Consider the following 18,114-nt stretch of genomic DNA (forward strand, 5'->3'; position numbering starts at 1 on the left):
GTCAAATCAAAATCAAATCAAATTGGTAGTGTACACATATTTTGAAGATGTTATCGCAGGTACAGCGAAATGCTTGTGTTTCTAGCTCCAACGGTGCAGTAATAGGCTAACTAACAATACAAAACAATACACACAAATACAAAACATTTAAATAAAGTAATTAAGAAAGATGGGGATGAGCATCCGGAATATAAATATATGTGTATATGATGGTGTCTATAGACTTTACGGACAGTATATGATTAGAAAAGGTGTATACAGCAGTAGTTATATAGGATGAGCCTTGACTAGAACACAGTATATTCTGTACATTTAAAGTCGGTTAAACAGTATGTATTAAAGTGACCAGTGTTCAATGACTATGTACATAGGGCAGCAGTCTCTAAGGTGCAGGGTTTAGGACCGGGTGGTAACTGGCTAGTAACAGTGACTAAAGTTTAGGGCAGGGTACTGAGCGGAGGCCGGCTAGTGGTGAAGTCTGCTGGCCTGGAGATTAGATCTGGGGCTACACGTCTGCATTAGGCCACTGGGTGCATAATTGGTCGTCCAGTCAGACCTTTGTATCTAACGATGTATCCTATGATCAATCAATGTAAAACCATAATGGCATTGCCAATCTGCCTGTCTTTTTGGATATCTTTGAGTATGGCACATAGCCTTTCTCTGTCTGTCTTTTTGTATCTCCACAAGATGAAAATAGAGAGTTGAGACTGAGATGGGCTTTGTGAACTTTGTTATTAACTTTGTAAATGATTAATATGTTGGTGCATAAATTATAGAAGACGATCTCTATTAGTGTTCAAATGAGTTATCCTCACAATCCCTCAAGTCACTATAATAGGGGAAATCAATTGTGCAATGCATATTGAAAAGGTTTGAGTTATCTTTGTGTAAAGAAGTTGAAGCAACTATGTCTCTACACCAACTGGGGATTTTATAGTTTATTAAGCTTCTTGGATTTTACTCCATTTTATACCTTCATTCTAAACTCAACTTAACTTTTAAGTGGGTCATTATTAATCTTTATTAGGCAGTCATTGTCAATGAAATTATATCTGGGGTTCATTCTCTTTCCCCAACCCAGGTCTTGAACAGAGTCAAGGATGGTGAAATCTGCTGAAGAGAATAATCATCCTTATCTGCTAGTGAGAAAAATAAGGTCAAGCGGTTGCTTATTGTATTTCTATTGACAGAGACACTTTGCAATCGTGTAGAATTAGCCTTTGCAACACGAAAGCTGATTGTGATATTGATGTGAGCCTAAATGCTAATTATGACTAATGTATAGTGACTGTACATTATCATTAAGTACTCATTTAGGACCTGTTTGTCAGTCTGTCTTTGTTTCTTCCTGGCTGTACCTCCGCCGTCGAAGCTATGCTTTTCCAATCCTACCTGCCTTAACTCCCAGGCTTTCAGCCTAAGCCAAATACAGACATTCAGTGTCTCTACCATCTCAATTGAAATGTGTTGTTTGTTTGTTTTGCTTTTTATGAGCTTTGAAATCATTTTCTCTAATGTAAAGTGCTATACAAGTTAAATAATTTATTATTAATCATAATCGAGTGAATCTGTATTAAAATAGGCTATATCATTCGTATTTATCAAAGCTAGATTGAATGTTTGAAACATGTCCTAGAATCCTTTCTTTGTGCTGAGAACCCTAAATATCACTGATTTAATTTATTTGATCAAATCAATACGTTTCTTTCATCAGATCAATTTACTCTAAATTAGACCATCATTGTGACTGGGACAAAAGTCTTCTGTGTTACTTGAGAAGGCCATCTTTTATCTCTTCACTTGATTACAATGTTAATGTATTTGACTGTAAAAGGTCTACCTGAAGCTGGCCACGGTCTTGTTCCATCATTTTCTGGTATGACAGTGACAGTGTCCTTGCTGCTCTCCTCTGTCCATGAGAAGGATTTGTCAGTCAAGAGTAGGGTGAACACATTTAAAATACCCAAATGCAGGACAATAAGGAGGAATTTTCAGGGTCAGTGTAGCCTAAGAATAAAAACTATCTGGCCAGGTTTTGTAACTAATTTTGTGGCACAGACTCTACGTGGATAACTATACATGCAGCCAGAGACAGTAGCCAGCAACATCGTCCTTGCAAAGAAAACAGATTGGCTGGTGTAACGCACACTCGGTTGTCTGAATGGACCAGCAAACTGTCAATCAACACAGGTCGGGTGAGCTAGCGAACAGATTGCTGATTTGCTGTACAGCTATAGGATCTATTTCCATTGCAGCACAAACGTCAAATTGTAGGAAGAAAGGATTGCCATAATAATGAAATATGCAGCTCCAAAACAAATTGGTGACCAAGAATATTAACTGTTTACTTTGCAAACGCACCAGCAATGGGACAACAATTACTAGCATATACCCACTGGTCATTTGGTATGTAACAATTACTTGAAATGGATCATTTACTTATGAAGCTTACATTTTGGCATTTTTTGTTAAAATTATTACTGTGGCGAAGATGCACCATAGGCGCGGCTCTTCACATGCACTCTCCAAACTTCCACCACTGGAAGGTGCTTTATGTGCTCTTGTTGAAATGTTTGCTGTTGCTTTCCATTTTTAAATGCATAGGGAATCTATGTTCCATCTAATACTACAATAATTGCTAGCGTTTCATCATTCCATCCCAGTACCGTGTATTGTAACATATTTCTATTCAATTTTTAATAGGCCTACATAGACATTTCTGTTTCATGTTTGATAGGCCTACGACACATTTCCATTTAGCCAACCATTTGTTACCCTGCTCTGAGTGGGCTCGATGTTTATAGTGCACATGCACATTCCTAAGACCCATGAGGTAAAAGTTACGTTTATATTATTCAATGTATGGTTTCCTTTGTTTATATTTCCCGGGTTATGCCAGAGTTATGTGCGTCTGTGTCCATTCTGTAATTGTTGTTGTTCATAAGGAGCGCGCTCCTCAGTGCGTGGCCTGCGCTCCACGCTTTGGTGTCAGAAAGTTGAATAAGAGAACATTATTGTTCCATGTATGCATGGTGTTGAAATATAATGAATAATCATTAAGTCTGATTAAGACGAATGTACCAATGTATGTGGATGTGGAAATGGCCTTTTACATTGTAGAACCAATGTATTGGTTGTAATTGTCAATTGGGTACTTGTGTGGTCCTGGGGGCCAAGTGCTTATATTATGCAGGCCTACCTGTTTGAGCTCCTGTTAGACAGATTCGATTTGGTTTCTCAAGGGGAGGCTGTTCAGTCTTGCCCTCTAGATATGTCCGTTCAGATTGTATCCGGTTTAACCTGTCCTAAGGCTATTTCTTTTGGGCTATTGCCCTTGTATATTTGGTAAATCTACTTGTATATTTTGAATGAAATGGCGTTTTTACCATTGGATCACCAAGACCTATAAATACATTTACACTATGAACACGTCAACTTGCATTGCCTTCTGCTGATTTCATGCCCTTACGACTGTTACAAGGTCCCTATTTTAAAATGACATGGGCTAATCAAAATGTGTTGTAGACAAAATAATGAAATGGGCTGTCTGGTAGCCTCAATAAATAGACAAAGATGTGTATTTGAACAAGTCATTGTATGTATATATATATTTTTTTACTAGACTTGAGACTCTTAGAAAGCATGACTTGGGCTTGACTCGAGTCTTGACCTGTTTGTTCTACTTGGGACTCGACTTGAGACTCGGGTCTTGTGACTTTCTTGTGACTCGAATAATAGTGATAGTAGTCCCACCTCTATCATTTCTCAAAGATGTTACCGATAGACTCATTATATATATAATGAGTCTAAACACCACCTTATTCTTATTAGGTTTAAGGATGGTCAGCTGAATAGTAAGTAAATATACATATATATATATATTTACTATTCAGCTGACCATCCTTAAACCTAATAAGAATAAGGTGGTGTTTTTGGTGTAACAGTAACGTCATACCTTTATATTTGGTTATGTAGAACACCAATTAATCATTATGTGATCTTCCGAGACATTGATTCAGCTTTGATCTAACTTTACTAAACGAGCACCATTGTGAGAAGTGGCGGGTGCTATGGTAGCACTACACCCCCGCAGTCCGCTGAACCGAACAAGCAATTGAAGCGCCCCTAGCCTACTCTTTTGCCCGACCAGCTGTGTGGCTGTTTTATGAAAATCTGGGAATATTTGGCCAAGGAAACATTTCTGGTTGTTTTTAAAACAGTTAGGAAAGGAGACTTTAAAAAAGGGATTGAGTGAAGTAGCAGAAAAGATGTTGAATGAGCATCTAATAAGCATGGAGAGCCTCACATGTTTGACTAATTTACCTCATATCTTTCAGTTTAATATGGCTATTTACTTACTTTTGTAGCTCTTCACTAAAAGCACACTAGTTAGGCTGAACTGTCCTCTCCAACTTTAGCTGGAATTTAGCCCTAAAGGATTTGAGAAATATGATTGGTTGACGATAGACCTATGACGTTGGCCTACGTCTCATCTTGCGCTGCACAGCATATCAGAGCTCAACAAAGATTGGAGATGCGTTAAACATCACCAGTTGGCTTACGCTACCACATCCTTATGATATATATTTTAATATGCGCACCGCGACTGCAAGAGAGGTCTGAATGTCTGACTGAAATACAGGACAAATTATATAGATTTTTGTTCTAAATTAGTGGCGTTTGATGTTCGGTTGCGAGACAAAGGGCCAAAATCCAGGACTCATAGTCACACTTCAATTAATAAATTGAAAGTACTGGATATGTTCAGTAAAACATATCGCAGGTTTGGTCAGTCTCATGCACACCCGCTTTCATATGATTGACAGCGATCATCATGCGCGAGAGGCTAACTTACTGGTAACAATGGCCTAGTTAGCCACCGAAAGTGCTCGTTCAGGCAGGCATCATATCTGATATTTTCACAACACAACGAGAACAAGAGTAACTAGGGTGACTAGCCAAGTTAGCTAACTATATGAAGTTAGTAAAAATACCAATACCTTGGGGTAATCCGCCTCAGGTTTTTATGAACTCGGCTTGAATGATGGATCACAAAATTGAGCGAAGTCCGGCTACCAATGGTAAAATTGCATAGCTAACTTTGGCTAGCTAGCTTGTTAGTGTGATGTTGTGTTTGCCTGCTTGTTCGTTTTAACGCAAAGTGTGTTTACCATTCCCCAATGTTAGGCAGCCAATTATCGTGACATTGATGGGCTAGCTAGTTAAGCTACTTCTTGCAAACATTGGGCAGACGGTTAGCTGCTAACGTTAGCGCCAATATTGTGGAGGAAGATGGCTAATTGCGCATAGGCAGGAGTGTCTGGTGTCGAACGAGACTAGAAGATGCATAGCTAGCTAGCTAAATGAACACAACAACATGATTGTTTCCCCTTGCTTTCAGGGACAGACACCGCGGAATGGGGTCTTAGAAAAGCTAAACTTGTCGTGGCTGTTGCCATAATAAAGAGTAAACCTCCCGGGATAAGTGGTCGGAAGCATGCGGAACATTTGGCCAACAAGCTGAATAGCCAGACTGAGGCCTGGAAGACCAAAGCTCAGAGGCTGCAGGAGGAAGTGCTCAGAATGCGTCAAAAGCTCCTTCTCACCCAGATGCTCTCAAAGCCAAAGAACACCAGTGGAACAGAAGCTGGTGGTGGGTCTCATTCATCCTCTGTGACTAATAGCATATACCCTATGCTAGACATTTAATTTAATAAAAATGTGTCTTCTGGTCCATCACATGTGAATACAGTATACTCAGTAGGCCCGTTGTACGTTAGGTCTGCTGGATAGGTCCAAAGCAATGCATTTAGAATGAGATATCTGTGCCTCTGGATAGGGCTACAGCAGTGTATTGTCACAGTAAATAGCCTCCCAGTTTTATTATTTTGTTCAATTGAAGAACAGTAGGATTCATGCTCATTTAAATGTAGCATATTTTCAGTTAGTAAAGGACTGCTCTGCATGGATTGGATTACAATGTCTACATGAGGAGTGGAGCCTAGATTTCATACCTTAGCTATCAGCCGAGGTGGGGTGTACAGTCGTGGCCAAAAGTTGAGAATGACACATATTAATTTCCACAAAGTTTGCTGCTTCAGTGTCTTTAGATATTTTTGTCAGATGTTACTATGGAATACTGAAGTATAATTACAAGCATTTCATAAGTGTCAGGCTTTTATTAACAATTACATGAAGTTGATGCAAAGAGTCAATATTTGCAGTGTTGGCCCTTCTTTTTCAAGACCTCTGCAATTCACCCTGGCTTGCTGTCAATTAATGGACCAAAAATATCAATGTTTTGTTCCCCGAGCCACTTAGTTATCACTTTTGCCTTATGGCAAGGTGCTCCACCATGTTGGAAAAGGCATTGTTTGTCACCAAACTGTTCCTGGATGGTTGGGAGAAGTTGCTCTCGGAGGATGTGTTGGTACCATTCTTTATTCATGGCTGTGTTCTTAGGCAAAATTGTGAGTGAGCCCACTCCATTGGCTGAGAAGCAACCCCACACATGAATGGTCTTAGGATGCTTTACTGTTGGCATGACACAGGACTGATGGTAGCGCTCACCTTGTCTTCTCTGGACAAGCTTTTTTCCGGATGCCCCAAACAATCGGAAAGGGGATTCATCTGAGATCTGAAATTACTTTACCCCAGTCCTCAGCAGTCCGATCCCTGTACCTTTTGCAGAATATCAGTCTGTCCCTGAAGTTTTTCCTGGAGAGAAGTGGCTTCTTTGCTGCCCTTCTTGACACCAGGCCATCCTCCAAAAGTCTTTGCCTCACTGTGCATGCAGATGCACTCACACCTGCCTGCTACCATTCCTGAGCAAGCTCTGTACTGGTGGTGCCCCGATCCCGCAGCTGAATCAACTTTAGGAGACGGTCCTGGCACTTGCTGTACTTTCTTTGGAGCCCTGAAGCCTCCTTCACAACAATTGAACCGCTCTCCTTTAAGTTCTTGATGCTCCGATAAATGGTTGATTTAGGTGCAATCTTACTGGCAGCAATATCCTTGCCTGTGAAGCCCTTTTTGTGCAAAGAAATGATGACTGCACGTGTTTCTTTGTAGGTGACCATGGTTGACAGAGGAAGAAAAATGATTCCAAGCACCACCCTCCTTTTGAAGCTTCCAGTCTGTTATTCAAACTCAATCAGCATGACAGAGTGAGCTCCAGCCTTGTCCTCGTCAACACTCACACCTGTGTTAACGAGATAATCACTGACATGTCGTCAGCTGGTCCTTTTGTGGCAGGGCTGAAATCCAGTGGAAATGTTTTTGGGGGATTCAGTTCATTTGCATGGCAAATAGGGACTTTGCAATTAATTGCAATTCATCTAATCACTCTTCATAACATTCTGGAGTATATGCAAATTGACATCATACAAACTGAGGCAGCAGACTTGGGGAAATTAATATTTGTTTCATTCTCAAAACTTTTGGCCACGACTGTATTATTGAACTGAAGGCCATTGTGGCCAATGAGCGGCTTGCTCATTAATGAAGTTGAGCATCATGGACACACAAGGTTACTTTGGAAACAAGGCCTGTTGATGTGCAAAACAAGTAAGCATTAGACCTATATGAAATTACACAAGGTGGTGGTGAATTACTTAAAAGGCGAGAGAGATATAATTGAATGGAGTTTAATGACAAAGCTAATTGTGTGAAAACTGAGGGTGTTTTAATTATAGGGCCTAATGCTTAATTCAGTGACACAGATTATAATGAAGCTGACAATGAGATATGCATAATGATGAAGCTCATGTCCTACTTGGTGCAACCTGCAGGAGATGGCTTCATGGACCTGCTCTCTCAGGACTTCATGGGGCCGGGCTTGGTGAAAGATCCGCTCAACTCAGACATGGACTCCGGCTGTGGGATGGAGAACAACACAGAGACACTTCTGCCCACTCAAGACTCTGCAGAACCCAGTGCCCAGCCCGCCTTCCCACCTGTCACCACCACACCCCCCCAGATCCCATTCTCCAGCCTGTGTGAGGCAGACCCTCGTGGGAAGGCCATGCTGCTCCACATGCAGTTTCTCCAGAGCCTGTGTGGGCTGAAAAGGGTGGAGTGGGAGGCAATGGGTGCGGAGGCTGGAGGGTTTAGCCTGGACAGGGACAAGGACAGGTCCGTGGTGGCAGACTCGGTGTGCCAGCTGCTGTCCTGTGTGGTGTCTGCTAGTAGGGATGACAGACCCCTGCCCCCACGCTCACTGCTCCTGCAGGCGTCCCGGGTGGCGGCCCAGGCAGTGGATCACTGGCTCTCCCACAGACAGCCCTCCCAGCTATTTGTGACAGGCATGGAAGATTCCCTGAAAGAGCTCACTGATGTTCTATTACGCAACGGCCAGCTCAACAGGGTAAGAGAACATGATGCATATCGTAGTGTAATAATGACAATATATTTTACAGTACTATATTTGTGTAGGTGTTTAAAATATACTTCCTTTAGGAGGTAACACCAGACATTAAATTCCAAAGCGAGAGGTTCTCAGTCCTAGTCTCACTTACATTTTGGATGATCATAGCATGGCTAAATGTAATATCAAGTTGACCGGAGATTGATGAGTTCAGTGGTTCTTAGTATGCAGTCCAGAATAACAGCCTGTATGTTTCATTACCCTCAGAAAGAAATGACAGTCATCAAAGTGGCATTGAGGTTTATAGATGATCATATCACCAGCTGACTGGTTTTCTGATTCACGCCCCTACCTTTAAGGTATCTGTGACCAACAGATGCATATCTATATTCCCAGCCATGTGAAATCCATAGATTAGAGCCTAATTAAATTATTTAAATTGACTAATTTACTTACATGAACTGTAACTCAGTAAAATCTTTGAAATTGTTGCATGTTGCGTCTATATTTTTGTTCAGTGTAAATTGAAGACAGACAATTTTCTGTTTTAATGCACAGTAACATTAATATACAATGAGACTGTAGGATGAAGGAAATGAGAGCATGGAGAAACAAGTGAGATAAAATGGGGAACGCCACCACACCTACTGTTATGACTAATCATGAGATATGACTGGCAGCACCAATACTTATTAGCTTCTGAGGGGACAGACAATCACCTTAGTGTCAGCAGGCTTGAATAAATGCTGTCACAGTTGAGTTGTGAAGGGCGTGTTGTCCCTTTCCGAATGAAGATTAATAGGTGGGAGGTTATATGTTGCTTTTAGGCCAATTGTTATTACAAATCTAGCCACAAGTCACTTTGGATTTCCTGAAAAACTGCTTGAAAGATTCTTACCTGGCGTAAAGCATTATGGTGATTGTTGTACCAAACAACTTCCAGTAGTTGGACCATTGGTTGAGAGGCTGCTGAATCATAGTTATTTTGGTTACCAGATTATATGAATGGCCAGCAGTTTGCATGTTAGTCTTGGCTGGAACCCAGAAACAAATCTGTCACCAGAGACTAATGTGTCATAGCATTTCCATTATCCCCAAATAGACAGTATGTTGTCCGTCCGTATAGGCTAGGTCAGGGATGGGCAACTTTGATGGGGGTGGGAACCACAATTAATCTGAATTCATCACTAGGGGCTGCAATTGTGCTGCCAACATGCCCTGACCATGATTACTATGTTTAGATATATGGCCGCTAGACTAACAATCTAAACATTTTAGCTGATATGGGCTAGTTGAGTGACTCTCGGTGATTGACATAACAAGAGAAAAACTGCTGATGCACAAATTTCGAAATTGCACCTTGTGTATTCTACTATTCTAACTCGCAACAGTAAGTTGAGACCCGAACTGAGTAAAAAAAAAAATATATATTTTGTATACTCGTGTGTGTGTGTGTGTGTGTGTGGGGGGGATTGATCCGAGGGTGAGTGTAAATGTAAATAATGTATAATGTAAATAATGTATAGAATGATTTCCATTGGGAGCTCTCAAACATGTCTGGCTAAAGTTCCGTTAGATATTTGCAAACACTGTATCCCAAGTGCTACCCTACTCCTTTTTTAGTGGACTACTTTTGACCAGTGTCCACGATCAAAAGTAGTGCACTGTATAGGAAATAGAGTAGCATTTGTGACACCTAGCACGCTTTGGTCTCTGCGTCTTTAGCATGTCCTCAAGGTTACTGTTATTTAGCGGGACGGTAGATTGATGACCAGTCAGTCAAGAGGGAAAACATATAAGCTAGAAGTCAGCTTAATGTCAGTCAAGGAGGAACAGTCACGGCTGCTCTAGTCTAGAGAGTACAGAATGTTTTCCCAATCGTAATACAGTGTGTACAAAACCCTCACAGCCATGTTGCCTGTACCTGCCACCAGTATTTCAGAGTGGAATAGCCTAAATCATTGCAATGGTTTCTGCATCACCTGTAACAGCTCTCGTTGGTAGAAGAGTGGACCAAAGCGCAGCGGGGAAAGTGTTCATGATACTTTTATTATTTTAAAAAACCCACTCAAACAAAATAACGAAAGCGCACAGTTCTGCCAGGTACAGACACTGAACAGAAAACAAGATCCCACAAAACCCAAAAGGAAAATGACAACTTATATGTGATCCCTAATCAGAGACAACGATAGATGGCTGCCTCTGATTGGGAAACACACACACACACACACACACACACACACACACACACACACACACACACGGCCAAAAACAAAGAAATAGAAAACATAGACATTCCCACCCGAGTCACACCCTGACCTAACCAAACATAGAGAATAAAAAGGATCTCTAAGGTCAGGGCGTGACATCACCAGTATTCACGGTACACAACACAGTTTGAGGCAGTCTGGGACAGTTTATTCTCAAGTGCAAACTACTCAATAATGACCTTTGTTGAAAGGTTAGAGAAGTTATGATATCAAATTAATTGACATAAAGTTTCCTTATGAAACCCCTCCTCACAAAGTCCCTGAGAAGAGTTTCCTTTCCATTGTGCACTAAGCTGGTGTTTGGCTGAGTGTTGGCAAAGTGTAATGCTTTGACAAATAGGATCAATGTTTGCTGTAAAATGTTTGCCATTATGCCATGACTATTAAAATCTCATGTTCATAAAAAGAAAAGGGAGGAAAGCTAACTTTGATTTATCTTAATATAGAGATCAATTGGCTGTGTCAAACTATCACAATTCTGAAATATTTTAAACTTGTCATGTGCCCATGGGCATCAGCAACAAGCCAACATGTTGGCGTGAAGTGGTGCAGCATGGTTGAGTGGACCTGCAATTTAGGACTGCGTAATACATTGATTGTTAAGTCACTTATAATGAAAACAGGACAAACAAGTGCCCAGGGAAACAATTTTAGGAGGCTCTCAAACTCACTCTAAGCGGGTGCCCTCACTCCTTTGGTCCAATAGTTTCTGGTGTAAAATACGACAATAAGAAAGTCCGAACTAAAGTGGCTTGTTCGGAGGAGAGCACCATAGAATACCGCTGTAACTCTCTTTCACATGGCCATTTACAGGACAGTGAATGATCCGGACCAGGACGAACCTGCAGCACTCTGTGCCTCTGTGTGTATGAATCACAGACTGCTGAAATTGGGCTGTAGCTTTGGGACAGGAGGGCATGATGCAATGTCCTCTACTGCTGTGACAGGGACTAAGCTCCTCAGCCCTGTTCTGTCTGTAGGACTGTGGAATCAGCAGCAGAATAACAGAGGCTACATCCCATATTCCCTATAGCAGTGTTTCTTAATCCTGGTCTTGAGGACCCGAAGCGGTGCACATTCTTGTTTTTGCCCTAGCACTACACCGCTGATTCAAATGATTAACTCCTCATCAAGCTTTGATGATTTGAATCAGGTGTGTAGTGCTAAGGCAAACACAGAAATGTGCACCCCATTGGGTCCTCAAGACCAGGATTAAGAAACACTGCTATAGGGAATATGGTTCTATTTGGGATGCAGTTTCTGTCATTCTGTTGCTGATTCCCCAGGACCAGGATTAAGAACTGCCCTATAGAATGCACTACTTTTGACCAGTGTCCTTAGGGTGCCTTTTGTGACTCACATCACTCCAGACATCCTTGATTGTGTTTGTAAAGAAAAACAATTCTATTCACCTCATGCCTGACTGATATTGCCGGTGAATAAAGTCATTAGCCAGGTAATTTTTACTCCGGCTGCCTGTATCAAGCCAAACAGCAGTCGGCCTTTGGGTCATTTCCATGCAAATGGAGGCTGCTCACTGCTCAGAAGGCTGATCACTGACACAGCTTGAGTGACTGAGGAAGAGTAGGCTGTATGCCGTTTCAGCAGGAGGAGCATCACTGCTGCAGAGTATTCTTTTTTTGAGATGGAGGCATCAGAGATACCGAAGGAGTTGTTTAAATGATTTCCAGCTCCATCCTGTAATTAGCGTAATAGGAGCTGTCTCCTCTGCTTTGGGATGACGCTGATGCTACTGGAGCTTATTGATGTCATTTGCAGTTGTGGAAATAGGATCCTTCAGTGATGTGACTTTATATTTATAACCCTCATTTCATTCAAGTTGATTAATTTCAATTTAAAAAAAAAACTGTAAATTAAACCAGATCCCTTCCTATTGCTGGCTCGAGCTGTGTTAGTTAATTCTGCTGAGTAACTAAATGTGGGCATAATTTTTTTTCTTCCTATTTCACACATGTTAATGTGTTTACTATGTTATGAATTGGTGGTTTGGTTTATAACAACTAACAAAAGCTTGAATGGTTATCAGCATCCTCAAGGAGGAAATCCTTAATTGAAAAATATGTTGTATTTTTATTCCTGTTCTAAACTGTGCTTCTTTAGGCCTCCTGGGAATCTGCCTGCAATTTTCTATTAGGCTTAAATCTCTATCTTGACTTCAAATGCACGCTTCATTCCCTAGCAATGTGAAAAGAGATGAACTGTTACCATCAAGACGATGATGATGAAATACGCTATAGAGGCCTCTCTCAATAGCTGACATACTGTCAAATAATTTGGACTGGGTATTTCATCTGGAGACGTGAAATAGGTAGGCGATATCATTTACACCGACTGCAGCCCTCAACCTGGGTGATGATGGTAATGCCACAGAAGACAGAACTAGATTGAGATTCTATGGTTAATGCTGAGGCCCTTATGTCTGAATCTTTACCTGACCCTGTCTGTCTGTAATGGCTTCACAGCTGTCTAGGGGCCAGTCTACTCTAGCCTAGATTAAATGGAATATCGTGACTCCCCAGAGGCACCAGTCAAATGTCACTCTCATAGCGTAAAAGGCTCAAGACTATAAGGTGATATTATTTCATGACAGTATTTTATTTCAACTGAGAATAGCACAAAGTTTAGTTTTCTGTCTGGTCACATAGTAGTCTCACTTATTATCATGGCTCCCTTTTCTCTTAGAGTGCTCAGTTATTACCTGTATCTTATGTGAAGACCTACAATTTGTCCAGCTTGTTCTCATTGTGATATCGAAAAACCTTAGGCCTATAGTCTGAAATCGGAATACATCTTGTATCATAGTGTTTACGGTAGCCTATTGCATAGCATAGCCCTGCATACTGTGCAGGGATGATATTATAGTACAACCGTTCTTGTACGCTGTTCAAAACAAATTGCCAGTAGCCTAGCTATACACTGAGTGTATTCCATGACATAGACAGACCAGGTGAATCCAGGTGAAAGCTATGATCCCTTACTGTTAAGTCCACTTCAATCGGCGTAGATGAAGGGGAGGAGACCGGTTAAGGAAGGATTTTTAAGCCTTGAGACAATTGAGACATGGATTGTGTACACTACCGGTCAAAAGATTTAGAACACTTACTCATTCAAGGCTTTTTCTTAATTTGACTATTTTCTACATTGTATACTAATAGTGAAGGCATCAAAACTATGAAATAACACATATGGAATCCTGTAGCAATCAAAAAAGGGTTAAACAAATGAAATATTTTATATTTGAGATTCTTCAAATAGCCACCCTTTGTCTTGATAGCTTTCTCTCAACCAGCTTCACCTGGAATGCTTTTTCAACATTCAACAGTCTTAAAGTAGTTCCCACATATGCTGAGCACTTGTTGGCTTCTTTTCCTTCACTCTGCGGTCCGACTCATCCCAAAACATCTCAGTTTGGTTGAGGTCCGGGGATTGTAGAGGCTAGGTCATCTGATGCAGCCCTCCATCACTTTCCTTCTTGGTCAAATAGCCCTTACACAGCCTGGAGGTGTGTTGGGTCATTGTCCTGTTTAAAAACAAATGATAGTCCCACTAAGCCCAAACCAGATGTATTGAGGATTGCTGCAGAATGCTGTGGTAGCTATGCTGGTTAAGTGTGCCTTGAATTCTAAATAAATCACAGACAGTGTCACCTGCAAAGCACCCCTACACCATTCAGTGTCACCCGTTCACCCACACCACCGTTCACCCACATCACAATATCGCCAATTTGGACTCCAGACCAAAGGACACATTTCCACCAGTCTAATGTCCAATGCTCATATTTCTTGGCCCAAACAAGTCTCTTCTTGTTGGTGTCGTTTAGTTGTGGTTTCTTGCAGCAATTCAACCATGATTCACACAGTCTGCGCGAATCATGCCTTCATGGTCGAATTGCTGAAACGAAACCACTACTAAAGGACACCAATAAGAAGAGACTTGCTTGGGCCAAGAAACACAAGCAATGGACATTAGACCGGTGGAAATCTGAGTCCAAATTTGCGATTTTATTCTGCAGCAATACGCCATCCCATCTGGTTTGGACTTAGTGGGACTATCATTTGTTTTTCAACAGGACAATGACACAACACACCTCCAGGCTGTGTAAGGGCTATTTGACCACCCATTGACAATGACAATATTTACTCAATGTAGTAACTCCACAATACTTTTGAGATAATATTCTATAAGAGGAACAGGAGTAGAACATTTGAGGTGCCAGTGCTCAGCTCCGGTGAGCTCCTGCCCAAGTCAAGCACTGCTTCTTATCCCTTGCGCAAATAGCCTACAGCTGTGTCTGTCTCAAACTCACTTGCATGGGAAACTGAGGGCCCAGAATATTTTATATAGCAAGTTCGCTAGTGCAAGCTTCTGGCTGAATCCAAGTTAATAATTGATACAATGTTTCAAGTTCGTTGCAGACAGGCCATGTATAGCAAATGTGATTTTTAGGATATTTTTTCTTTATCAGGATATTTTCTACCTGCAGGTTGCAATGTTTTATTTGTTGCCTTATATAGGCTATTTTTACATAGTTGACGATGGCAATAGAAGGCACTTTTTAGGTTTGTATCATTTTCATTTAGATTAGGATAGAATTATAATTAACCACATAACAATGATTTGGAGATATGAAGACGATGTTTTAAATTAAATGAAAATGTTCCACGAAAATGTGCATATGAAAACCATAACTGGCACACAGATCAGTATAAATAATAAGATATATTGGCAAAATGAGAAAGGTTACCGACTTCTAGTATAGTCTATTACCGGCTTAAAGCATCAGACAAGCTCAATATATATAGTTGGTTTTATTAAAACACATAGGGTGTGTCTATATATGCAAAAATACACCAATTGATTGGTCGAAAGAACAAAACTTTTTGTTGACCAAGATTTTTTGGGGGTTGGGGACAGCCCTAGTTAAGTGAAGGAATATGGGGGTTGGTGGTGTTACCGTGCTGTTTTTTGATGTGTTTCCCTCTGGTCTGCATCAGTTCCAGGTTCAGGAGAGGCTGACGGAGTGTTTGATCCTGCTGGGAGGGAGCAACTTGCTTAGGTCCCTGCTCATCCGTCATGTGCTGTCTGAGATCAACCGGCTGGCAGAACACCTCTGGATCACCTGCCAGGTAAGGACCAGGACACGCGCACACAAAAACACACACACACACACACACACACACACACACACACACACACACACACACACACACACACACACACACACACACACACACACACCTCTTGTTTGCCAGCGCTCTCCACACAGACCTGGGGTTGGGGAAGGGAGGATGTTACAGGTTTGTATAGGATGAGTTAAATCATTGGATTTAATGATGTTTAGTGAGCCAATATTGGGACAGTGACATGTATTTTGTTGTTTTGCCTCTGTACTCCAGCACTTTGGATATGAAATGATACAATGACTATGAGGTTAAAGTGCAGACTGTCAGCTTTAATTTTAGGGTATTTTCATCCATATCGGGTGAACCGTTAAGGATTACATTACTTTTTAGACAAATTCCCCCCATTTTAGGGGACCAAAAGTATTGGCACAAATGTACTTCAAGTAGTAAAACGTTAAGTATTTCATCCCATATTCATTGCACGCAATGACTACATCAAACAGATTATTTTGTGCCCAATCGAAATTAATGGTATATAATGTATTGTGTCATTTTGGAGTCAGTTTTTATTGTAAATAGTAATAGAATATGTTTCTAAACTCTTCATTAATGTGGATGCCACCATGATTACGGATCCTGAATGAATTGTGAATAATGATGAATGAGAAAGTTAGACACACAACTATCATACCCCCCCCCCCCAAAAAAAATGCTAACCTCCCCTCTTAATGTAATAGTGTTAGCATGTCTTGGTGGTATGATATTTGAGTGTCTGTAACTTTCTCACTCAGGGCATATTGCACAGGCCTACATGTCACAACATTGCTCTCAGGTAGCCTACAAGGTGTGGTGGGTGATGCTGTTTGACTGGTACGTCTCCTCTGAAAGCCTGTGTATACACACAGCCCAGCCGCCAGCGCTCATGCAAAATAGAAATGTATGAATAGGGAATTGAAAGCAGATTATTCTCCCTTCTCGTGGCGCTCAACTCCCACTGTAGAGAGACAGTTTGTGTGTTTTTCCTTCATCCTATTGAGAAAAGCCCTTATTGAAGCAGCCCTGAGCAAAAAGCAGAACACAGTGCTGCTGTACCAAGTGAATGAGAAAAGAGAATTTCTGTCACATAATTTTGTCTGCAAGCAAAGTCCTAGACATTGGTTTATTAAATACTATAGGACCTTTTCTTTGCTGAGACCATTGTTGTTGAGGTATTTACACTGTGGCTGCTACTGTAGACCACTGTCATTTGGTTATAATGTATTCAGATGACCTGTAATTGTTCACTTAATTTTTGGGGCTGTTGACTTGCCTCGTACCCCTCTAACATTGAGGTCTTGATACTTCATAGTACTTGTGCCACTTCAAAGCCATTATGCCCTTGCACTTGACCCCTCTGCTGTCAATGTAGAAAAAGTGTCGGATAAATTGCTGGTAAAGACCTCTACCGTTTGAAGACTTAGCCACCAGACTGACTAATTAGTATAGCCTGACCGATATATTGGTTCACCAATATCGGCTGATATTGGCCTTTTACAAACATATTGGTATCGGCCGATAATTCCACCGATAACCAATATTCAATAAATAGGATGAAAAAAGGGAATCTCATGCTTATCCGAACACTTAGATAGCAATGTTTCATTATTGTCACAATGCAAGAAATCAACATTTGAAGCATATTTCTTGGACAATTGGTCTTTTGGATGGCAATTTCTGAGAATTTGTGTGGAAAAGTTACACGTAAAACAGTATATCAGCAGATGTATCGGTAAGTTTTGTACCCCCCAAAATATTGGAATCGGTATCGGACCCCAAAAACACATCAGTCGGGCTCTACTCGGCATAGTACCTCACCCCCCAGAGAATGGCTGTCCCTGTCTGTGTCCCAAATGACACCCTTTTATAAGACACTACTTTTGACTAGGGCCAATAGGGCTCTGGTTAAAAGTAGTGCACTATATAGGGAATAGGGTGCCATTTGGAACGCATCCACAATGATGCGGTTGAAAGGATTGAGGTGCATTTAACAGAACTTAGAATGGGCTGCTGGCTTGCAGTCGCACTGTGGTACATTATTACAACAACAGGCTTAATTTGCTCTACAAGCTTGTCTGTGCTGTTGAACGTTTGCATGAAAATTGTGACATAACAGACTTATTTTTGGTTGATTTAGAGTCTTGGAATATGCTCTCTATACAATAATACATGAATGCAACTGTGGAGAAGAGGCCAGTGCATTGAGAGCTGTAGGCTGGGCTTTTGTCATTTTTTATTTATTTCACCTTTATTTAACCAGGTAGGCCAGTTGAGAACAAGTTCTCATTTACAACTG

The 18,114-nt window shown here is 41.1% G+C and overlaps 1 protein-coding gene across 1 annotated transcript in view; it reads left to right on the forward strand.

Moving 5' to 3' along the window:
* The first annotated feature begins 4,610 nt into the window (after positions 1 to 4,610).
* Positions 4,611 to 18,114, forward strand: part of mei4 (meiosis-specific, MEI4 homolog (S. cerevisiae)) — a 48,247-nt gene continuing 34,743 nt past the window's right edge. Inside the window, exons 1-4 of the mRNA XM_020454742.2 lie at positions 4,611 to 5,084; positions 5,405 to 5,656; positions 7,794 to 8,368; positions 15,654 to 15,785. Coding sequence (XP_020310331.1) covers positions 5,045 to 5,084; positions 5,405 to 5,656; positions 7,794 to 8,368; positions 15,654 to 15,785 — 999 coding nt within the window. The 5' untranslated portion in view covers positions 4,611 to 5,044. The remainder of the gene's footprint in view (positions 5,085 to 5,404; positions 5,657 to 7,793; positions 8,369 to 15,653; positions 15,786 to 18,114) is intronic.

This window comes from Oncorhynchus kisutch, linkage group LG21, assembly GCF_002021735.2.
Source record: "Oncorhynchus kisutch isolate 150728-3 linkage group LG21, Okis_V2, whole genome shotgun sequence".
Taxonomy (NCBI): domain Eukaryota; kingdom Metazoa; phylum Chordata; class Actinopteri; order Salmoniformes; family Salmonidae; genus Oncorhynchus; species Oncorhynchus kisutch.